Source organism: Marmota monax, unplaced genomic scaffold (assembly GCF_021218885.2).
Source record: "Marmota monax isolate L192 unplaced genomic scaffold, Marmota_monax_Labrador192_F-V1.1 WCK01_AAM20220418_F8-fsc00020, whole genome shotgun sequence".
Classification (NCBI taxonomy): Eukaryota; Metazoa; Chordata; class Mammalia; order Rodentia; family Sciuridae; genus Marmota; species Marmota monax.
Window position 1 is genome coordinate 16,575,874 of NW_026692912.1, and position 25,320 is coordinate 16,601,193.

The 25,320-nt window shown below is 34.8% G+C and overlaps 1 protein-coding gene across 14 annotated transcripts in view; it reads right to left on the reverse strand.

Annotated features, from left to right (window-relative positions):
- Strbp (spermatid perinuclear RNA binding protein) overlaps window positions 1–25,320 on the reverse strand; it is a 140,696-nt gene that overhangs the window by 52,410 nt on the left and 62,966 nt on the right. For 13 of the 14 annotated variants that reach the window (XR_009227436.1, XR_009227438.1, XR_009227437.1 and 10 more), the window contains 5 exons: window positions 14,904–15,073; window positions 14,281–14,341; window positions 10,827–11,047; window positions 7,631–7,796; window positions 2,727–2,871 (listed from right to left, as the gene is read on the reverse strand). Coding sequence is in view for 11 of the 14 variants with exons in the window: in XM_058581707.1 (XP_058437690.1) it covers window positions 2,727–2,871; window positions 7,631–7,796; window positions 10,827–11,047; window positions 14,281–14,341; window positions 14,904–14,998 (688 nt within the window). In the remaining 3 variants the exon portion in view is untranslated. Of the gene's footprint in view, window positions 1–2,726; window positions 2,872–7,630; window positions 7,797–10,826; window positions 11,048–14,280; window positions 14,342–14,903; window positions 15,074–25,320 lie in introns of those variants that run through there. The other variant, XM_058581709.1, reaches the window with a different exon arrangement.

A 25,320-nucleotide genomic window follows, 5' to 3' on the forward strand; every position in this document is an offset into this window, starting at 1 on the left:
TGGAATGAGTACTTAAATCCACTACTGCACAGATTCTAACACAAAAGATATAAATTTGATTTTCTAACCTGTCCCAATCCTCCGGTTCTGCCTGCTATTTTTTTCCCTTGTTCAGATTTTACCCAAATGTGTGGCAAGAAAGGGAAGAGAAATGCATGAGGTGTGTATCTACTGTGAATTGTTTATTTATGGATAATCAAAAGAAGTCCAGATACTATAGGAAAACGTTTCCAAAGATCAAAGAAGTTACAATGGATATGTTTTTTAAACTTTGGAAATGAGTAGAAATTGAAAAATGGGTTTACCTTTCAGTCCCAGAAATCCCTGGAACCTGAATTTTTTTTCCCCCTCTCCAAAGAATTCTTTTTTCACTATACCGTTATTCTATTTATTTATTTTTATGTGATGCTTAGGATTGAACCCAGTGCCTCACATGTGCTAGGCAAGCGCTCTACCACCTGACTGAATCTTGTGCTTTCATCCCATGAAGCTGCAAATAATTGCATCAAGGAGCTAAAGGATGCCTACTATGAGCAAACAGAGTTGTAAAAACACATCTCCATATTCAATCATGATGAATCCTTCAAGTTGCCCAAGAATCTATAAAAACTGCTGGCAAAGGACAAAAAGTTTCTTTTAGACAAAGTGAGTAAATTTAAAAAGATAAGTGAGTCAACAGGGCTGGGATGTTAAGGATAATGCAAAGCAAAAGTCTCTGCCATTCAAAAGGTAAAGTGATATGTGTAAAACATTAAATCCAAGATGGTTCCTTCACCTTACTTGACCCACGCACTAGCTGAGTCAACTCATAGGTGTCTTTGGATCCTTAGTAACTCAAAACACCTTGAACAGAAACTATGAGACTCTCCTGTTTTATTATAAAATGCCATTAATAAAGTGTTCCAGTGAGGGTACAATGCTCTAAGAATCTATTGCTAAATTCTCTCAATAGAAATTAAGGTTATAAACGCAACAGACTAAGCTTAAGGATATCACTGAAAGCTATGACAAAATCCCATGTAAATACACAAAACCACAGGGAAAAAGAAGCCTGACATTCTCTTAATACCTTCTAAAGGTAATGGAAGGAATATCAACAGGTACAAGCAAATATATAATTCACCTAGTCTTTGGCAACTTCAGTCTTTTTCTTATCCTCCTATAATCAAATTTTTAATAATGCCTATAATTACAATTCTACTTAGAAATGTTTTCTTTTAATTTTGTTGTTGTAGTAGTAGTTGGACACAACACCTTTATCTTATTATTTTTTTAATGTGGGTCGAACCCAGTGCCTCACACATGCTAGGCAAGTACTCTACCACTGAGCTACTACTGCAGCCTGAAATGGTTGGTTTTAAACTACAGGGTCAAGAGAACACAGCTTACCAGAATTAACATTTATCTTGACACATCAGAAATCTGAAATCATAGTTCTGCTGTTAAAAAAATTAAGTCATTTAATATTGGTTCTTCAGAAGTGCTATGGATACATATATATAGAAAAAAAAGTACTGTCATAAACCCAATTATAGATTGGACACACTTTGATTAAAATGATTCATGAATATATTTAGTTTATTTTTGTGGGCATAGTAGAGCTGACTTTAATCATTCAAATAAAAATATTTTTTAAAAGGTATTACTTTAAGGAGCCTATGAATAATGGCTACCAAAAATTTAAAATCTAAGGTAAATGTGCTTTTCTACCCTTATCATCAACTTTATAAATAAACTATGAAACTGACCAATATTTCTTACTACACTGGTGGTACTTCAGGTATAGGGGAGTAAGCAATGGGACTTGTTGAAATTCAAGAGATGAAACAACAGAGTGTCCCCCGGGGCCCAGATAGGCTGCACTGCCTCTAAATTGTCATGACAGAGTGGCCAGTTGGTCAAAGGTCTGACACAGGAAAAATACCATATGGCAAGTTTCTAGGAACAGGACTGAGAAGCAGAAACAAGCTAACTTGACAGGATAATAATATCAGAAAAAGAAATCCACCACACTTCCATGATTACTTCTCAAAGATATCAAAAGCTGAATAGATTTATTACTCTATTTTTAGAGGATAACATTGCCATACAGCAATTCTTTTTAATTTAAGAAAGCTAGTTGAAAGCATGATTCTTGCATATATCAGAAACCTAAAAAATTTACTAAAGATTATGCATTGATAAAAAAAAAAATTAATCACTAATTCACATTCCTTACACTATAAAGCAAATCTACACATAGGCAACTAAGTAAAAACAAAATTTTGCAAGATTATATAGCGATTACAAGTTAAGAGCAATATGCAAGTGAGTAATTTTGGAATAATAACTAAGTGAATTTGAAAATAATTCCATATTGGTCCACATTTAATCCTGAAATCTGGCCATTAAGCCAAAATAACAGATTGGTTGATATCAGCAATGTAATACAATACTAGATAAAGTAAAACAAAACACCAAAGTGGTATAAAAATTGAGAGTTAAGGCCCGCATTTGATATGCACAGGTTTTTGGAATAACCTACTTTATATTTTCAAATTAGACATGTTCAAAAAATACATTAATCATTTAGAAACAAACCTGTTTAAAATACTATGAGTGGCATAAAAACAAATGAAGAGTGATTTCCTAAACCCATAAAGCAGAGCTAACAAACCACTGCGAAGAGCTCTTACACAAACAAAATAATACGATATACATATATGCATACACACACACATGAGTACCTCCATCTTTCTTCTCCAGTTCGTCCCTTATTAGGGGAGAAGTAAGTATCACCTTCAAAGTCAGTGTGGGCTCTTTAGTATTCCGGATTACAATAGATGCCTCATTTATACATTGTTCCACTTGATATTTCTCTTCTGTAAGTTTCTGAAAAATCACCAAGATTTCAATAACACCTTATAATTAGATTGAAATCTCAATTGCATTAGGTTTTCAAATGTCATTAACTATGGTATTACTGTACTTAAAGACAATGTCCATAACTAGTTTTTAGTTTGGGAAAAACTTCTCCCAACCTACAAGCAAATCCTTTCCACCTCTCAAAAAGCAACCACAATGTCAACCATTCCAACAATTATAAAACAATGTTTAAAACTATTCTAATATTTAAAAGTAAAATGTCAACAGCATCACTGAAATTATTATAGAGAAGTGCTTTAGAATAATAAACAGCTGGGAATGTTTTCTAAACCAAAAGGTTTTCTTTCTTTTTTCTTGCAGTACTGGGGACTGAGACAAGAAGCACTCTACTACTGAACTACATCCTCAGCCTTGTTTACTTTGAGAAAGGGTCTTCCTAAATTGCCCAGGCTGGCCTCAAACTTGCAGACTTCCGCCATCAGCCTCTGGAGTTTCTGGGACTATAGGTGTGAGCCACATAGCTTTTTTGTTAGAACTAAAGAGGAACTTCTACTTGCCAAGGACTTGCAAATATAAGATTATATGGATTTCTCTAATAGAAATTGAGTAAGCATGAATGAAAAAGGATCTTCTTTTTAAATTTTTTAAACTTTTTTTTAATTATAGATGGACACAATACCTTTATTTATTTTTTAGTGTGGATTGAAGCCAGAGCCTCACACATGCTAAGCAAGTGCTCTACCACTAAGCTACAACCCCAGCCCTGAAAAATATATTTACAATTTACTTACCAGAAAAAGAATTGCGTATAAACAAGTAGTTTTCACACTTCTCTTACAAAAGGACTCTCAGCCACAAAGAAAAATAAAATTATGGCATTTGCCAGTAAACAGATGAACTAAGGACTCATCATGCTAAGTAAGATAAGCTAGTCCCCAAAACACAAAGGCTGAATGTTCTCTGATATGGAAATGCAAATGCACAATAAGGACGAGGTGGGAAAGGAAAACAGAAATTCACTTGATTAGACAAAGGGGAATGAAGGGAAGGAAGGAAGGGATTAGGAAAGACAGCAGAATGAATCAGATATAACTTTTGCATGTTCATATATGAATACACAACCAGTAAAACTCCACATCATGTTCAACCACTAGAATAGAATCCTAATTAAGATAAGTTATACCATGTTTGTGTATTTTGACACTCTACAGTCATGTGTATCTTAAAATAATAGATTTTTTTTAATTTTTTTAAAAAGGTCTCAGTGATTGTCACGCTGAGACTTATCTATCATTATGAGACAAGTCATCTGACAGCCACAGGGAGATTTATATTGCTTTTGTGTGTGTGGTGCAGGGGATATATTGCTTCTTTTAACAAATTATAATAAACACAGAATTTGCACAAAATAATCACCCAGTTAGAATCACATATTAATTTATATTTAATATTATTATGTATTAAATATTTAATAAGTCACATAGGGCCTTTCTTAATGATGAAACTTTCAGTATCTATTCCTAAAGGGAAACACTACTAGATCTCTGATCATTGGTGTGTATTAAAAGAACTCAAAGTCATTTACACAAAAATAGCATTTTACTATTGAACAGTTCCCAAAAAGAAAACTCATTATCCTAATTTTGAATATAGGAAGCCAAAAAAAAAAAAAAGAAAATTCACAGTAAATGAAAAAACAAAACCTATCTAAAGCAACATTATAAAACTGCTCACATTCATTTTGCCAAAAGAAGAGGTATATAATAAATTTTCAATTATGCATGTAGATCCTTACAATGCACAGAGTAATAAACATGGTATGAATTTTAGACTAGACTAAGTGTTTTCTAGTTTTGGTCATCCTCAAAATCACCCTAGAAAAGAGTATAGAGGGAAAGGTATGTTTCAGCCTTATTTAATTAAGGTACTTAGATAAATGGAGGTTTTGCTCTAAATATTCAGGAAAAAGACTTTTAATCCATAAGAAAATAAGATCCTGTCAGATGTTATTACACATAAACACTAAGAAAACAGAGTGGAGGGTAATATGTAAAAGTCACACTCATTATTAGGGAAACCTCCTGGTTAAATTAAACTGAAATACGTTTCTCATAATGTCTACCATTGGTCCTAATAGTTCAGACTTTTTTTACCTTCCCTAAAATAGCCTCTTCAACGACCTAAGAATATTTCTTTCTTTCTAAATCTTCTTTTCTTTAGCCTGAAAAGCTCCTATTTCCTCAATGATGGCATTAGAGTGGATTATGCTAAGTGAAGTTAGCCAATCCCTAAAAAACAAATGCCGAATGCCTTCTCTGATATAAGGGGGGTAACTCAAAATGGGATAGGGAGGAAGAGCATGAGAAGACTACCATTAAATAGGGAAGACAGGTGGGAGGGAAAAAGAGGGAGAAGGGGAGTTGCACAGAAGATGGAAGGAGAACCTCATTGTTATACAGAATACATATATGATGTTGTGATGAGAAAAAGAAAAAAAAAGTGTGTCACATTAGATTGGATAGAGAGAAAGGATAAGAGAGGAGGGGAGGAGTAGGGAGGCCAGGAAGGGCAGCAGAATACAATATGATTGATGTATGTACATTCCATGTATGTATTATGTCAAAATACATTCTGCTGTCATGTATGACTAAAAAAAAAATAAAAATAAATCATATGGTTAAAAAAAAAAAGCTCCTATTTCCTCAAATTTGAGGTGGTCTCCACAACCTATACTCTCTCCTGGGTTCTTCCCTTGAACATATACTAGGTCCAAAAGAATATTTTAAAACTAGTGCCCAGAAATAAAAACTGCCCAGGAGAGGAACAAGCAGAGTTTACACCATTATGTTCTGCACAAAGAATGCCCTACTGGTGCAGAGCGAGGCTTGACCCCATCTTCTGTATCTTCAAAGCTGGAGAGATGTGACAGATTCTTAGTAAGAAACTCTGGTTTACTATAGCACTGAATTTCAACCTTTTTCTCCACTTTGACATACCTGATGATGAGAAATATGACCATTCTCATAGAAAACAATACTTACAAAAAGGAACAGAAAAGAAAAGGTTGAGATGGCTGAAAAAGCCTTTGACTATTACTTTATTACAGACTTGAGATAACAATGTTCACCATACTAAAAGCAGAAATGCAGATTAAATTCTAAAGCAATAAAAAAAGGAAACAAGAATTTTAATAACATTCTGATAAGAACAGTACTGGTAGATAGCTGTTACTGAGCTTTTCATTTCATAAAACTTTATTATATTTCATGTCCCTTACCATTGTCTTTCCTCAAATGACCACAAAAGGATGAAAGAAAGAAAAAGGAAGAAGTTCAACCCTATTAAAAAAATTCAGAAAAATCTCTCTCCATCGATACTTAAAGTGGGAAAGATGAAATGTTCTGTCACTTAGAAAACCATATTTCAAGGTTTATGACAGAATAATAAAAAAAAACAGTGCCCTCAAAATTAACATAGGAAAAGGCATCAACAAGCAATATATTGGGCTGGGGATGTGGCTCAAGCGGTAGCGCGCTCGCCTGGCATGCGTGCGGCCCAGGTTCGATCCTCAGCACCACATACAAACAAAGATGTTGTGTCCGCCGAGAACTAAAAAATAAATATTTAAAAAAAAAAAAAAAACAAGCAATATAAATTTGAGTACCAAGAGTGGTAGATCTTTTTTTTAAAAAAAAAAAAAAAAGATAGTTTTGAAATTCAGTTGGTAATATTTTTTAAAAATCCAGTAACAAATCATATGAAAACAAATTCAGAATTCATATTACTTGAGCAGGTGAAGAACCACTTTCAGAAGAAGTACAAATAAAAGAAACTAATAAAAGAAATGGGAAAATTCAGAAGCAAGAAGTCTGGACCTGGGGGTATACATCTACTTCTGTGACGTGGATATAAGGACAAACTGAAATAATATCATCAAACAGCCACAATCTAATTAGATCACAGGAGACACACATCTTAAACTAGAAGATGATCGAAGCTGCCCTAGAAGATGATCACAACTGGCCCTCAGGATAGCTGGCAAAGCAGAGCCTAGGAGCCTTCCACCTTTGGTAGCATCCTCCAAGGAGCAAGGCAACATTAAAATTTTTTTCTAAATACGTCCCAGTGTGAAAAAGGTTTGGAAACAAGGAATTAAAAGTGACTTCCCATTAACAGTTATATTAACTTACTTTTAACTTTTATAACTGATAAATATAGTTAAAACTAATCTATAGGGCTGAGGCTGTAGCTCAGTGGTAGAGCACCTGCCTCGAATGTGTGAGGCACTGGGTTCGATCCTCAGCACAAATAAAAATAAATATATTAAGATATCGTGTCCATCTACAACTTTAAAAAAGATACTTAAAAAATATTTTAAAAAACAAGTTTATCTATAAAAGTCTCAAGTTGTCTAGGCTCTTTTTGAGTTTTCAGTTCTTGTCTGCATTTCACCAACCCTTCCAAGTGTTTTATAATGCTGAGAGATCTAGTGGAAAAAAATGTCTCTCAGCAAGATAAACTTGAAAAGTTTAAGACTGTACCTTAATAGTCATCTTAATTTGTTTAACTATATCCTGAGTACTAATCACCATAAATGTGTTTCAAGTATGATGGATTAAATCACAGACCCAGAGTAGTGGCATTTCTTTTGTTTGTACCTGCCCCTAAATTTTGCACCAATTCTTGTTAAAAAATTCAATCAAGGTTATTCCCTATTTTCACCTTTTCATAAATTCTTCTAGAGGTGCAGTCAAACTGTACTCACCTGAATCTGTATAGGAAGATTATCTTTGACTGTATTTAACAGGGTCTCTGTGGGTTTGTCTTTGCACATTAAAACCAGCTCCAAATCCATATCATCCTTAATCAGCAAGCCTTTTGCAACCAGGCCAATCCTCATTACACCACACAATGTCCGACCACCTTGATCCCTAAAAATAAAGCCTATTAGCTTGATCATCATTTGGTTTCCTGGATATTCTTATGAATTGATAAGTACATAAATCCAGACATCAAAAAATCTACAGATTAAACTCTCAGATTTAAGAAGCATAGAGTATCTACCTTGCCTCAAGGATTCAACTAGGAGCATATTTCAAAGTATATTCCTTTAGATTCTTAACTACATTTATATTCCTTAAATAACCAACATATTTTATCTCCTTAAATAATTTTCAAATTATTATTTTTAAACTCCCCATTATTTTTTAGAAGTAAACTAAAGAATTTTCAAGAAACATGAATATCATCGTATATTGAGAATTTCAAGACAGAAATTTAAACTACCTGAATTCTACCCCTGGCAGTTCCTACTGGCTTAGTAACCATAAATGTCAAATAGCTATTGGCTAAATAAGCAAAGTTCCCTCCTAGCTGCATCACTATAGGAATCCACAAAAGTTTATGGGGAAAACTGAAAAATGTGAAGAGTTGAGGAAGGAAATAATAATCTGTCAATTATGCATTCCAAATCCAGCAGAATATCAAGTTATGAATAGAGTGCATAAGAAAAATATGCATCTAGGGCTAGGGCTATAGCTCAGTGGCAGAGCACTTGCCTAGTATGTGTGGGGCACTGGGTTCAAACCTTAGCACCATATACTCTCCAAATAAAATAAATGTATTCTGTCCACCTACAACTACAAAAAAAAAAAGTTTTTTTAAAAGCAAAGAAAAATATTCATCTATCTTTGGTTTTAATTCTATAAGCTTCTTATTGGTTCATTTCCCTTAAATCACAAGTGAAAATATTAATTAAGCTTGGCAGTAATTCAATAAGTAAGGCAAGTACTGAAGCATATGAAATATACTAAGGACAGCCAGTCTCTCTTGCTGCTCCTGAGGTTACACAGTGGTTAAATTACCAAACTAATCACAGATTAGGTACCATACTTAAAAGAGAAAGACAAAGAAACATCTGAGAACAAACCTCATACCACATATTCTCATTTAAACCTCACAACAGAAAGTTTGTAAGACAAAGAATGTGAACATCAGAAAAGTTAATTGTTCATGTTCACAAAGAGGGTAAAAAGGCAAAGCCTGAATTCAGACCCAGATTGGTTTGACCACATTTAGGTGATTCTTTACACTGTTATGGTTGTTTGCCAAGTTTAGAAAGGGAGGGGTTAAAATTAAGAGATCAAGCAAGGCAATGTGAAATGGAGTCTAATTCGACAAGATGGGAAAAAAAGATAATTTTAGCTAGAAGCAAAGAATCAGCAATTAGGCAAAAGTCAGTGGAGTTAAGAATGAAATGAGGAAGGTAAAGAAACAAACTGCAGCAGTGGAAACTAGATAGGAAATTATAAACAATCCAGCCACTGATTTGGTACCTGTCACACCTTAAAGATTCAATAAACATTAAAATCATAAAGTTGGCAAAAATAAGCATTTTAAAAGCAAGTAAGCCAAGTGTAGAAACTGATTGTTTCACTGTATCCCTGTCCTCTCATCTCTCATTCTCCCTAATCTAATAATGGTTTATAAATTAATCCTCCACCATAGTCACCCTCAAACCACTGTGTTCAAATTGTTCAGGCTCTAATTACCTTAAAAGTGTACTATCTCAATCACCTCCACCTCATCAGCTTTACTTTGACTCCTCTCTGCCATCTTCAACCTACTATATACAGTATGCTACAACCAGAATAATCTTTCAAAGGCATTACACCTCTTATTTTCCTTAGTGAACATTTAGACTCTTAGCATACTGGGAGGCAATTTAGAAGGCAGCCTGACTTTCTGGTTTGAATCCTGGCTTTGTTACTGACATTGAACAAATTACAAATACCCGACTTCTTTGAGTCTGTTTCCTCATTTTTAAAACAAGAATAATCCAAATATCATTAAGGCATATCACAAATTCAGTCTCTGAATATTGCTAATTAACATAAACTCGAAATTGGACCTTAACAATTTTAAGCCATCATATGAGAAAAATTGAATTAATTCCAAGAACCTTCAAACTGACACCAGATATAATGTATAAATTACTTATAAATAGTTAAAAAAGAAATTATATTTGCCAGCAAAAAACTGACAGATTATCTTTCAACTAAAGATTAAAAGGTTACACTACCTTTCAGTGAAGAAAATAAATGTATCAATACATTCCCACTATTCTTTATCGACTTATCATGCTGACTTAGAATTGAAAGCTGGAAAGAATCATTTTATAACCTTATCTTCCACTTACAAAAGTTACAGGTTTAAAAAATAATGTTTTAAACCTATTAATATGGTATAATAAAATCATATGGACTTCTTCTTTCACAATAAGATATACACTTATTCCAAACATTGCTCAAAACCATCACTCTACACTTAGCATGGCATAGTCTCATGATCTGACTCGTTACCACTGCTGTTTCATCTCGCCAATTGCTTCTGTTATTACAACAATTAGAACACTTTATTGTACCTGAAATGTCTGGCTCCCATTAGACCTTCTTTCATTCCACAAATATATTAACATTTATGATATGCAAGACCCTGAACTACATTTTGAATCCACAAGGCAGATTTCAATTAGGCAAAAATACCTTTAAAGGTAGACATCAACAAGGCAAAAATATCTTTAAAATACATTTTCATATACTCCTTCTTCTACACCAGGATTAAAATCTCTGATAAAAAGAAGTATTTCCCCCATGATCAAAAACACTATTATTTCAGAACTTAGGAGGCTGTACCAACACAGCAAAAAGATGACATACCATAACCTTCAAACACAAAAGGACTTAGGTCTCAAAAGGGATCCTAACTAATCCATCTTCTTTTTCTGGCTCTTATCATTATACCTTCCTAGACTTTCCTTTCAAAATTAACTCAGAAAAACTCCATTTACCTCTCTGGTTATAGTCACACATATGAAAAAACCCAAGGAGCAGTATATTGTAGGGACTCTAGGGCTTTTCTGGGTACTCCAGTAAACCATCACAAGGCCAGTCCACACTCACTTGGAATAATTTTCTACAGTCTCATCTTTCTTCACTTCTGTCTCGCTCTCTGGTTTTGTGCCTTTATTTGTTTCATCCAGCCAATCTGAGACATGTTTAAGAGCACATTCAACAGTAGACACCATATTTTGAACAGCTTCAAGTTCCTCTGGAGATGGATAAATTGTTGAATGTTTCACCATAACATGGCGATCATCATTGGCAAAAGATCGAATAGATCTCTGTCAGAAGGAAAAAAAAAAAAAGATTGCTTCAATAAAAGAAATGTCACCTAAAAAGTATAACAGAAAAAGATAATTTCAGTCAAACAATTTAAAACAGTTAACATCAAGATAATAAAAACTTGCTCAGGAATGGTGTGGAGTTTAATAAAATGGGCTTATTAGAGATCTTTCATTCATGTTTTGGTAAGGCTCACCTAGGTCACACCAAGCACAATGTGACCTATATAGATATGTTTTGGCTAAACCTGCACCTTCTGAATACCCCTTCAAAAAAGGGCATCCATTTCACAAGACATTTGCAAAAAACAGTCTCTAGGAATACATATGGTGACTCATGACATCGAGTCACTCCCTTCTAAACTGGTGGAGACTTTCATACCTTAAAAACTTGAGACTGCATAATACAGTAGAAATATAAAATATAAACTATGTATGAACTATAGAAAATATTAGAATGCTGTTTAGTGCTGTTCCTAACCCACGTGGGCAGCTGAACTTATGTGAATTTCCAGGGACATCAAATAAAACACAGACACACACTTTACCTTTAAACAAGCTTCAGAACAGCTTCTTCACTCTTGGCCTCAGGCTCCCCAAATGAGAGAGCAAGAGAAAGTCACACATTCAGAAGTGGGCTTTTATTGTGGGGGACCCTTATTCTTAGAAAGTTCCATCCAAAAAAGGTCAGAAGGGGCAGGATTACAAAGGACAGGTGAGTGTAATTCGACCCAAGGGGCCATGGGGCAACACGCCTATGTCCGAATACCTGCCCTCAAACTCTGGGACCAGGGCAATGTCCAGGTCACTATGAGATGTAGTGACAGTCAAAGCCCCTCCGCTCCAGAATGTAAAGCTGATTCCCACAGTTTAGTACTTGACATTAAAACCTCTGGTGCAAGACCTTATTTTTAAAAAAAAAAAGATTAGCAGGAGACATTCCAAATTCCAGAATGGGGAAAATACATAATGCAAAAACAGCTTCCCAAGCTAATTTACACATGTATCACATTCTAAATCAAAATCTTCTCAGAACTGATTTACTTAAATCTCAAAGAAAATCATTTTAAAGCTCATTTGAAAAAACAAAATCAATAACAGTATTAAGAAATATTCTACAAAGATGAATTAGTACCATTATACTAAAATAAAATATCAAAAAATCTTAAAAAGCAACAATTAAATGATTGCTGACCCAGAAGTCAGTGGAGCAGACAAATACTCAGAAATAAAATAAATTTCATAAAAATAAAATAGATCCCTCCACACATGAAAAAACCCTCATGAGTCACACATCCATAAACCTTTTAGTAGTTCCAAATTTACAAATATCATGAAGACACTTGTACCAGCATACCCAATTGAACCCTGAAGGATAACTTGGTGGGTTTTTCATAAAACCCAAAATATTCCTTATAAAGGATGGTTACAGTGTCTTTACTTACTTGAAATTATGTGATAACAGATGGAAAACATTTTGAAGTCTCCACCACAAAACAAAAAGATTCAAAATCTTTATCAATCCTCTCTTGTTTTTTAACTATCAATGTTTAAAACTTATTAGTTTGGAAACTAGAATGTTGACACTACAGTGTCACTGTCCCCCATAAAATGAAGCAAACTATAATAAAAAAGATACATGAATCTTTGAAAATATCAATTGTTATATAAATCTAGAACTAAAATCAGTCATAAAGCTTTCCTTTTTCTTCTTGCTTAACATGCAGGATCAGTTTTCCAACTGGAGCCTTTTGCCACAAAGAAAAAACTTTTTAATCCCTTCATGAGAAGATTTATTAATTTATCTAAGAACAAGTAACGAGAAAACAAAGAAGCCATATTATAAGATGGATTTTAGGTTGTTATCTAGACTCATATATGAGCTGAATTCCTCAGTCCTGTACACCAGCCTCATCTAAGCAAAATTACATATTCCTACATTACACAAACATTTGGTGTTTCACAAATAATTTAGACTGCCAATGTTAAATTCAAAAAGATTAAAACATAACAGGGTCCCTGGATACAACAGGATAAGCACTGTGAAACAAGGGTGTGAGAGGAAGAATTGACAAATGGTATAACAAAAAAAGGAGAAAAATCTTATTTACTCAAACAATATATAAATGGATTTTTCAAGTATTTTAAAAATTAAATCTGAAGAACAGAAAATTCCCATTCAATTAATTCAACTCTAGAGAGGTAAGAAGCAAGAAATAGGAGAAAATGGAAAACATTCACTGATTATACTGAAGCAAAAAATTTCTTGCCAGAAAAATCTAGGTTAATTTAAAAAGAACCAACCAGAGAAGGAACTCCATCAACCATTACAATATAAAGCATTTCTTTACACTGTAAAATTACTGAAACTATAAGAAATGAGTTGAAAAGACAAATAATTCTCATGGCAGGCAACATAAGTTTCAGGGTATTGGGGGGGAGTTTGTTTTTGTGTATGTTTTGGTTTGTTTTTTCAGTCTTTTTGTCCCTCATTTTACCATAAAGCTAAAAGGACAGAGAAAGATACCATTTCTTTCCTCATCAATCAAATCTAAGATATTAGTAGAATTTCTTCTCTATAAAGAGCAAGTTGACTTAGTTACCTATCATCATTGGCACAAAGATTTCAAAAGGCAAATGACATTTAAAGAAACATCATCAGATTTGCTACAACATATTCAAAATACCCTGATACTTTTGGTGCTTTTTCTTCCACTTAAAATTTCTCATAAGGGGCTGGGTTTGTGGCTCAATGGTAGAGCGCTCGCCTAGCACGGGCGGAACCCAGGTTCGATCCTCAGCACCACATAAAAATAAAGGCATTGTGTTGTGTCCATCTACACCTAAAAAAATAAATATTAAAAAAAATTCTCATAAAATCCCTTTCTCTTTTAGGGAAAAAATTCACACAAAATCTCCAGAATGAAAATACTAGGGGGGCTGGGATTGCGGCTCAGGGGTAGAACGCTTACCTTGCACATGTGAGACCCTGGGTTCAATCCTCAGCACCACATAAAAATAAATAAACAAAATAAAGATATTGTGCCCATGTATAACTAAACAAATATTTTTTTAAGAAAGAAAGACAGAAAAGAGAAAGAAAGAAAGAAAGAAAGAGGGAGGGAAAAGAAAAGAAAAGAAAATACTAGGGTAAAAATTTCAACACATTTTACCAATTAAAAACCTAGGCACCAGGGGCTGGAGTTGTGGCTAGAGGTAGAGAGCTCGCCTACCATACGTGAGGCACTGGGTTCTATCCTCAGCACCAAATACAAATAAAGATATTGTGTCCACCTATAACAAAAAACATAAAATATATAAAAAAAAAAAAAAAAAACCTAGGCACCAGAGGTGGCCTTATCTAACATAAATTCAATGCAAGTATGAACTCTCCACAAAAAGTATCAGTTTAGTACTCCTAACAATTGTGATATAGATGAGAGTCTTTGAATTAAACACATATTGTATTAAACTCCTACACCATTCATGTCATCAATTAAAAGACCAGTTCAGAATGGGAAAAAACAGAAAGCTAGATAACAATTACTTAATTTCAAGTTCAAGATCACCTAGCTATTTGTATTGGTTTGGGGATGCCAGTTTTACTAGAAAATATTATTTATGAGCATTGCTTCCCTTGCATTTAATAATTTATGGCCTGTAGACTCATGGGGCTCCATCTTGTGGCTTAAAGGTCTCATAATAAATCTAAACTCATTTGCTTTATTTAAATAGCAGAATGCCATCTATATCTGATGCACTGGAGCCGAAAATTAACACCGTTGTTTTTCCTTGCCCTCATTGTTAACCCTTCCAATTTTAAATTACTGAAATCAAGGAAATGTAAGTAACCTACCATGGTTTTCTATATTTTAGCTTCTTTTTTCGATCCTTTCCTCTCTTTCTTGTCGTCTTCACTAGACACTGTTTTGTGTGACAGTACCTCCTCATAAGCCTGCTGAGTCCCCTGACAGCTCAGCATCAAATATGGCAAAAATGTTTTAAGACTTGTTCTCTGGAACACACCTGTAAGAGAAGAGAAAACAACTTTTAAAGATGCTTACTGACAATTATCTTCAAATCTGAGTGTGGAACCATAAGCATGCTATTGGTTTACACTTCATAGAGGAAAATTACCTATTTCAAACAAAACCCAACATCCTTTGGAGGAAAATTACCTCATTCCAAACAAAAACGTAACATCTTTTGAAGGCCTAGATCCAAGAACCTAATTGATTTGGCTATAAAAGTAGCCCTCCTGGTAGTCACAATATGGCAGCTGGCTGACTTGAATTACATGAGATAAATAGATCTGCAGATAAAGACTTAGTCAAGAAACACCATCTGAAAGAACAATGCTGCTACTGATGGCAAGAATGTTGCTTGCAATTAACCATCAGATTACCAATTAAAAGTTGGCAGTAGTCAGACCTGTGTGGAATTTTCTTAGACAAGGCATCTAAAGAAATAGCAATACCATTAACTGTGTCATGATGCTTTTCTGTTTGACACAGCCATTAGACAAACAGTACATGTTGACATGGTTTCTCCTTTAATTATTTTTAGGCTTAAAATTCAGAATGTATTACTAGCTCTGTTCCCCTGACTTCAAAGAGACACAACACCCCTTAGCCTATGCACACCGCTATGCCAAACTCCTGACTTCCTGACCCCCTGGAAGTCCCTTGCCAAAATCCCACAGCATATTTCTTCCCAAACTCCTAATTATCATTCTACTACACACTTTGGTTCTACCTATGTGACTTTATTTTATTCCAGACAGAGTAAACTAAGCTCTTCTGAGTATTGATAGTGTTTATATAAGCCTAATAGTATAAATAATCAATCAAGGGCTAATATCAAAACAGAACAGATGCACCAAGCATGGTGGTGCATGCCTATAATCCCAGAGGCTCAGGAGGCTGAGACCAGAAGATTGTGAGTTCAAAGCCAGCCTCAGCAACAGCGACGTGCTAAGCAACTCAGTGAGACCCTGTCTCTAAGAATATAAAACAGGGCTGAGGATGTGGCTCAGAAGTACAGTGCCCATGAGCTCAATCCCTGGTACCAAAAAAACAGAACAGATGCTTTAACAGTGCATATATAAGAAGTAACTTACACACTATATATCATTAAAATTCACAAAGGAATTAGCTTCCTTTTCATCTACATATTTTTCCATTTAAGCTTCCTTTAAGTAATGAAACCCTGTTAAAAGACCATTGTTGGTAACAGTTTCTGAATATCCCAGCTGCTCTCTTAAAGAATTGCTTTTTGGATTTTGGGGCCTACAAAAGTTATAGGTATGACATTTAACTCTCCTCACTACTTCAAATGAAAACACAGGCCCACAATTATAGTCAAATGACACTTAACTGTGAACTAAACAAAGCTATTCATGTCCTATAAACAACTTCCCTAATTCTGGTTTACAAAATCTACCTGAAACTTTGAGAGGAAGGAAGGGAGGGAGGGAGGGAGGGAGGGAGGGAGATGAAACTGAACAGTTTCTAATAAATGAACTTACTTTGATTATTACATGTATCATATTAATGAGGAAATGCAAAAGTACTAACGGGGTCCTTCTGTACAACAAAGTTAAACAAGTTAAAACATGATCTCATGGTAAGAAATATCTCAAAATTGTTCTTGTCGATAAAATTATACCTTCCATATAGAATCTATAATACACAACTTTGGAGACTTCAGGATTTCCCATTCCTATTTCATTCTAAGGGATTCAACCATTCAAATTTTAACTCTAAATCCAATAACCAAAAAGACTGTTTTGTGCAGTTAAGGACTGAGTGAAGTCCATAAATTTTACTCTTTAAAAAAAAAATGAGGTCAATAAACCAAACATATTAAAAAAGCACATTAAAAGCAGAAGAAGGAAGAACAATGCTAAGAGAGAGTTCTTGTGTAACGGAAAAATTGCAATCACCAACGTTTGGCAGTCATTTAGCATAAAGAATGAACTACCCTATGGACATGTATCAAGAACCTCTAGAGGGCTGGGGTTGTGGCTCAGAGGTACTGCGCTCGCCTAGCATGCATGAGCCACTGGGTTCAATCCACAGCACCACATAAAAACAAAATAAAAATATTTGTCCACCTATAACTAAAAAATAAATATTTTTTTAAAAAAGAACCCCTAGAAGCTTCATAGTATGGAAGTGTAGTACAATAATTCATGATAAAAGCACAGTGTCTCAAAATCATATCCTGTTGGGGCTGTAAAATGAACTCAGAAATCATCTAACCCAATACTCCTCTCAGTTTACAACTGACATAGAATTAGATATTAAGGTCACCCAGCTAACTAGGTACAAGAAATGGGCTACCTAAGTTATAGCCCAGTGCTTTTTCCCTACTTCATTCATCTGATTGAAAACAATGTCAAATTGTCAAATTATATTTGATACACTTGAAACAGGGAGAAACTGCAGAGCATTTTTTAAAATAGTTTCTCTGAAAGTTTTTTAAAAAAAGTTTTAACTTAGCAGATAAAATTCTGGCCTTGAAATTAAAATAACAACTACTTTGTGCCAGGCACGGTGGCCCACACTAATAGTCCCAGTGGCTTGGGAGGATGAGGCAGGAGGATCGGAAGTTATAGACCAGCATCAGCAACATAACAAGGTCCTACACAACTTGGTGAGAACTTGCCTCAAAATAAAAAATAAAAAGGAATGGGGATGTAGCTCAGTGGTAAAGTACCCCTGGGTTCAATCCCCAGTACCAAAAAAAAACTTGGTCATTTAATAGCCATGTGACTTTAGAAAGGTGTGTGACTCAAAGTCACTTCTTCAGGGCTAGAGTTGTAATTCAGTGGTAGAACACTTGCCTAGCAATGTGTGAGGCACTGGGTTAGATTCTCAGCACCGCATATAAATCATAAACAGATCCATTAACAACTAAAAATTTTTTTAAGTCATTTCTTCCCCTTAATCTATAAAATGAGAAATTATTATGCATGAATTAATAGATAATATTTATGAATCTCAAGCTTCAGGGTCCTGTTCAAAAAACTTTTTATACATGAACTCATTAAATCCTCACAACAATCTCAATTACTATCTCCATTTTACACTTAAAGAAATTAAAGCATAAAAAGATAACACAACATAAAGAAAATCACAAAGAAAGTAAACAGCAGAGTCAAGATTCCAGTCTAGACGATGTCCTTTATGGGCAGGCTTTGGAGTCAGATAGGCATGAAATCAAGTACCAGCTCTGCTACTTTACTCTTCCACACCTGAGTTTTCTCATCTGTGCAATGGAAAAACTCAAACTAAATGAGATGGCTTACACAAAAATACCTAATATCTACCAAACAGTATATACACTTACTAAATGATTTGAGAAAAAATAACATCTTAATTTCCTAAAGTCAAATAAAAATATTTTTATCTGTCAGATATAAGTATACTTCTCTGAAAAACTATTATTTTTTATAGCAGTTTTAGGTTTACAGAAAAATGACTGGAAAGTGGAGAAAATTCCCATATCCCCTTCTTCTCACAACAATTACATGTTGTACATGTACAATTTCATGTTGTACCTTCTTTGATTTCAATTTTTGAAAATTATAAATAAAGTTGCTAAAAACATTCATGCACAGGGTTTTTTATGGGAATATAAGTTTTCAACTCTTGGGTACACAGCAAGGAGTTTGACTGCTGGGTCATATGCAAGAGTATGTTTAGTTTTGTAAGAAACTGCTAAACTATCCTCTTAAGTGGCTTGTACCATTCTGCATTTTCACCAGTTAACTTATAAGAACTCCTGTTGCTCCACACTCTTGCCAGTATTTAGTGCTGTTAGTATTTGGGTTTTGGCCACTGCAATAGTTATACAGTGCTGTCTCACTGCTCTTTCAATTTCAAATACCCTAATGACATATGATGTTAAGCCTCTTGTCATGCTTATTTGTTATCTGTGTAGTACTAGCAATTCTAACCAGAGGACTAGGCAAGAAAGCAAATAAAAGGAATAAAAATAAGAAAGAAAGAAGTCAAATTATTATCACTGTTTGCAATATGATCCTATACACAGACTGTCCAAATCACATCACCAAAAGATTGCTAGAGCTAGTGAACAAATTTGGCAAAGTAGCAGGTTAAAAAAATCCACATACAAAAAACAATAGCTTTCCTATGTACCAACAACAAATCTGCTGAGAAATAAGTCAGGAAAACAATTCCATTCACAAAAACCTCACATAAATAAAACAAACAAACAAACAAACAAACCAAGGAGGTGACTGACCTCTACAATGAAAACTACAGAACACATAAGAATTGAAAAAAGACCTCAGAAGACAGAACATATTCATGGATAGGCAGACTTAATGTTGTTAAAATGACCATAATACCAAGAGCAATATACAGATTTAATGCAATCTCCATCGAAATACCAATAACATTCTTCACAGCACTAGAAAGAACAGTCCAAAAGTTCATTTGGAAGAATTAAAAAGAACAAGAATCAGCAAAAAAATTCTAAGCCAAATAAGCAACGCTACAGGCACCACAATACCTGACTTCAAATTATACAACAGAGCTATAGTAACAAAAACTGCATAGTAGTGGCATAAAAAAACAGACACACATACCAATACTATAGAATAGAAGACACAGCAACCAATCCACACATCTACAGTCATCCGATCCTTAACAAAGGTGCCAAAAACACACTGACAGTCTTTTCAACAAATGGGGCTGGGAAAACTTGTTATCCATATATAAAAGAATGAGAAGACTATGTTTCACCTTGCACAAAAATGAATCAAAAGGGATCAAAGGCCTAGGAATTAGACCAGAAACTTGCAACTCCTAGAAGAAAACACAGGATCAACACTCCAGCATATAGGCACAGGTACTGACATTCTTTTTGGTACCAGGGATTGAACCCAGGGACACTTAAGCCACACACCCTCACCCCTTTTTATTTTTTATTTTGAGACAGGGTTTTGCTAAGTTGCTTAGGACCTCACTTAATTGCTGAGGCTGGCTTTGAACTAGTGATCCTCCTGCCTCAACCTCCCAAGCAGGTGGGATTATAGGTGTGCACCACCACATCTGGATAATGACTTTCTTAATAGAACCCCTAAGGCTCAGGAAATAATGCAAATAGTTAATAAAAAGGGTAAGCATCAAATTAAAAAGCTTCTGCATAGCAAAGAAAAACAATTAGGAATGTGAAGAGAAAACCTACAGGATAGGAGAAAATCTTTACTAGGTATTAATATCTAGAATATATAAAGAACTAAAAAAAAAAAAAAACTCTTTACACCAAAAAAATAACCCAACTAATAAATGGGCAAATAAATTAAACAGACACTTCTCAAAAGAAATACAAATGATAACAAATGTGAAAAAATGTTCAGCATCATCAGCAATTAGGGAAACGTAAACCCAAACTACACTGAGATTTCATCTCACACCAATCAGAATGGTAGTCATCAAAAACACAACAATAAATGCTGGAGAGGATCTAGAGAAAAAGGAACACTTTTATACTGTTGGTGGGATTGTAAATTAGTACAACCACTATGGAAATCAGTATGGAAGTTCCTCAAAAGGCCAGGCATCGAACCACCATATGTCCCAGTTATACCACTTCTCGATGTTTATCCTAAGGCATCATACTATAGTGATACATGTACACCCATGTTTATAGCAGCACAATTCACAATAGCAAGTCTCCGGAGCCAGCCAAGGTATCCATCAACATATGAATGCATAAAGAAAATAGTATATATACACACAATGGAGCTTTATTCAGCCATTAAAAAAAAAGTGTGAAATTATATCATGCAACAAAATGGATGGAACTAGAGCAAAAGGAGCTAAACTCAAAACTCAGGTCAAGGGTCATATGTTTTCGCTCATGTGAAAGCTAGAGAGGAAAAAGGAAAAGAAAGAGGAGGGTGGGGACCTCATGAAAATCAAAGAGAAATCAGTGGGAGGAAAGGGACCAAGGGTTGGAGTGTAGGGAGGAATAGTGGTAGGGTATGATACTGATCAAATTATATTGTTATATTGTGTGCATATATGAATATGTAACAAGAAATCCCATCTTTATGCACAACTATAATGCAAAAACCTTCCTTGACTTTTTGCTTCACTATAACTACTAACCAAATTCTCTGCTCCCCTTTGTTTTTTTGTTTGTTTTTATTTTTTGTTTTGTTTTTTGTTTTTGACTTCATTTCATCTCCTTCCATTCTCTTTTAAATCCACTCTAATTAGGCTCTCACCCCAAACTTCCTCAGAACTAGCTCCTGTCAAGGTCCCATTAGACTTCCAAAGTGCTTGATGCAATGAACAATTCTTGATCTTCATCTTAGCTGACCTCACTGCAAAAGGTTACACAGTTGACTGCTCCCTACTTGAAACATTTTACTTCCTTTCACTTCCATGGAAAACATCATTCCCTTCATTCACTTCAAACTTCTTACATTACTCCACTGAGGTCTCCTTTTCTTATTATCTCCACACCTCTAAGTACTGGCTTGCCTCAGGACTCAGCCCCCTGACTTCATCTCTTCATAATCTAATACTACTCTGCATGTACCCTGAGGACTCCCAAATTTCTACCAACCTGAATTTCAAACTCAAATACATAAGCAACAGGGCTGGGGATGTGGCTCAAGCGGTAGCACGCTCGCCTGGCATGCGTGCGGCCCGGGTTCGATCCTTAGCACCACATACAAAACAAAGAGGTTGTGTCTGCTGAAAACTAAAAAATAAATATTAAAAATCTCTCTCTCTCTAAAAAAAAAAAAAAAAAAAATACATAAGCAACACATAAAACTGGACATCTAACAATCATCTTAAACTTAGTGTCTCCTTAAATTAACTCTTGACATGTGTGCTCACTCTCACATGAGCTCTCTCTCTCTCCTTGCCACACACAAACTTTGTTCCTCCCAAGAGATAACTACTTCAATCCTGATTGCTCATGCCAAAAATTCAGGAGTCATCCTTGACTCTTGGTCTCCTCTCACACCCCCTATAATATGATCCATCAAAAAAGCTTTTACCTTCTAACTGACTACTTCTACCCTCCACCAGTCTGATCCTGGTCTGAGCCAAGGACATCACTAAATTAGATTATACTAATAGTTATCCTGCTTCTCCACCTAGAGTATATTCTCAGCAATAGCATCCAAGGTTTTCCTTTAAAATCTAACTTGGGTTATAACATTCTTCTGCTCAAAACCTTTCAATAGTTCCTCATCTCTTAAGTAAATACTTCAAGGCTAAAAAGCTCCAAGAATCTGTTTTCCACTAAGTTCGTGGCCTCATCTTCTGTCTCCTCATTCATTGTGCTCCATCCACACTGGCATCCCTGGGCCTGTATGCCTGGCTAGTTTACCCCCAATATCCACATAATACCTCCCTCACACACTACTGTATCCAAAAAGCAGGTATATATTTAATTTTGCATAGTGAACTTTTAAAAGCCCAACTTCACATCTATTCCTTTAAAACATGATTAGACGTTTAAAAGCACTAGAACTATACATGCTACAGTGGCTATTTATTTTCCTCTGACTACAAGGCTGTAGAGGTCATGGGACTCTAGAATTTACAAATGTCAAGACAATTCTGACCAAAAAAAGGGGGGGGGGGGCGGTAATGTGCCAAGAAACCGTTAAAAATTCAAGTATTCTCTGTCCTTCTACACTATAGCACACTTAATACTAAAGAATAAATAACACCTTGGTTAAAAACAAGCTTCAAACAGTGTCAATGGTTCTCAAAAGACCTCTGTTACCACTCTGCAGAACAAAGCAAGGCAAAGAAACCACATCTTAAGACAGAATGAACACAAATATAACATACAGTTATGTTATAACCAATCAGTAATGTTTCAAATTACCAATTTTAGGGCTGGGGTTGTGGCTCAGTGATACAGTGCTCGCCGGGCACACTGAGGCACTGGGTTCAATCCTCAGCACCACATAAAAATAAACAAAATAAAGATAGTGTGTCCATGTGTAAAATTAAAAAAAAAAAAAAATTTTAAATAAAATTACCAACTTTAAAACAAATAAAAGTCATTTTCTTTTATCTTGGCAAAGTAAATAGGTTTTGCAAAAAAAAAAAAAATAGATTCACTAAGTATTATGTCAATACGGGAAATTTTTTCTTATACAAAAGTGATAAAAATTAAATCTATTAAATCCTTCAATAATATAATAATTTAATTTCCAGATTCTTGTCAAAATTCATTCTTTCTGGCACTGTCTGCCACAATTGGAAATTATGTATTTTACTCAGAATAGACAAGTAGCTGGGAATCAATCTAACAAAAGAGGTGAAAGACCTCTACAATGAAAACTACAGAACGCTAAAGAAAAAAAATTAAAGAAGACCTTAGAAGATGAAAAGATCTCCCTTGTTCTTGGATAGGCAGAATTAATATTGTCAAAGTGACCATACTACAAAAAGTACTGTACAGATTTAGTGGAATTCCAGTCAAAATTCCAATGACATTCCTCATAGAAATAAAAAAGACAGTCATGAAATTCATCTGGAAAAATAAGAGATCCAGAATAGCTAAAGCAATCCTTAGCAAGAAGAGCGAAGCAGGTGGCATCACTATACTACAGAGCAATAGTAACAGCATGGTATTGGCACCAAAATAGACTGGTAGACCAATGGTACAGAATAAAGGACACAGAAACTAACCCACATAGTTACAGTTATAGTATCTTAGACAAAGGCACCAAAAACATGCATTGGAGAAAAGATAGCCTCTTCGACAAATGGTGCTGGGAAAACTGGAAATCCTTATGCAACGAAGTGAAATTAAACCCCTATCTCTCACCATGCACAAAATTCTAAGTGGACCAAGGGCCTAGGAATTAAACCAGAGACCCTGCATCTAATAGAAGAAAAAGTAAGCCCAAATCTCCCATCATATCAGATTAGGCCCCTACTTCTGTAATAAGACTCCTATAGAGCAATAATTAAAATCAAGAATTAATAAATGGGATGGATTCAAACTAAAAAGTTTCTTCTCAGCAAAAGAAACAATCAGTGAGGTGAACAGAGAGCCTACAGAATGGGAACAAATTTTTACCACATGCACATCAGATAAAGCACTAATCTCTAGGGTATATAAAGAACTCAAAAAGCTAAACACCAAAACAAACAAATAACCCAATCAATAAATGGGCCAAGGACCTGAACAGACACTTCTCAGAAGGTGATAATCAATCAACAAATATATGAAAAAAATGTTCAAAATCTCTAGCAATTACAGAAATGCAAATCAAAGCTACTCTAAGATTTCCTCTCACTATTAAGAATACAAATAACAATAAGTATTGGCGAGATGTGAAGAAAAAGGCACGCTCATACATTACTGGTGGGACTGCAAAATGGTGCAGCCAATATGGAAAGCAGTATGGAGATTCATTGGAAAACTGGGAATAGAAGTACCTTTTGACCCAGCTATCCCACTCCTCAGTCTATACCCAAAGGACGTAAAAACAGCATACTACAGGGACACAGCCACATTAAGGTTCATAGCAACCCAATTCACAACAGCTAAATTGTGGAACCAACCTAGATGCCCTTCAGTAGATGTGATTTATATACACAATGGGATATTATTCAGCAATAAAAGAGAATAAAATCATGGCATTTGCAGGTAAATGAATGGAGATGGAGAATATAATGCTAAGTGAAGTTAGCCAATCCCAAAAAACCAAATGCCGAATGTTTTCTCTAATAAGGAGGCTGATTCATACTGGGGTTGGAAGGGGGAGCATGGGAAGATTAAATGACCTAGATAGGGTAAGGGGAAGAGAGGGGGTAAAAAAGATAGTGGAATGAGATGGACATCATTACCTTAAGTACATGTAAGAAGATACAAATGGTGTAAATATACTCTGTATTCAACCAGATATGAAAAATTGTGCTCTGTATGTGTAATATGAATTGTAATACATTCTGCTGTCATATATAACAAATTAGAATAAAAAATTTAAAAAAAATAGACAAGTAGCTTTTCAGAACAGTTCAATATCTTTGGCTCAAGTGTTGATTTTATAATTCAACCCTTTCACAAACCCCTTTTAGAATATACTCTGACATAAATCACAAGATTAGCATTACTGATATTTATGAAAAGCCAATGGGAAAAATACCTATAAAACTTAAAAAACTGAGAGAGATAATGGACAAAAGAAAAATACAAGATAGGGCATACAATATAATTAGTGTAAGAGTAATAGATTTATGGTCAGAACT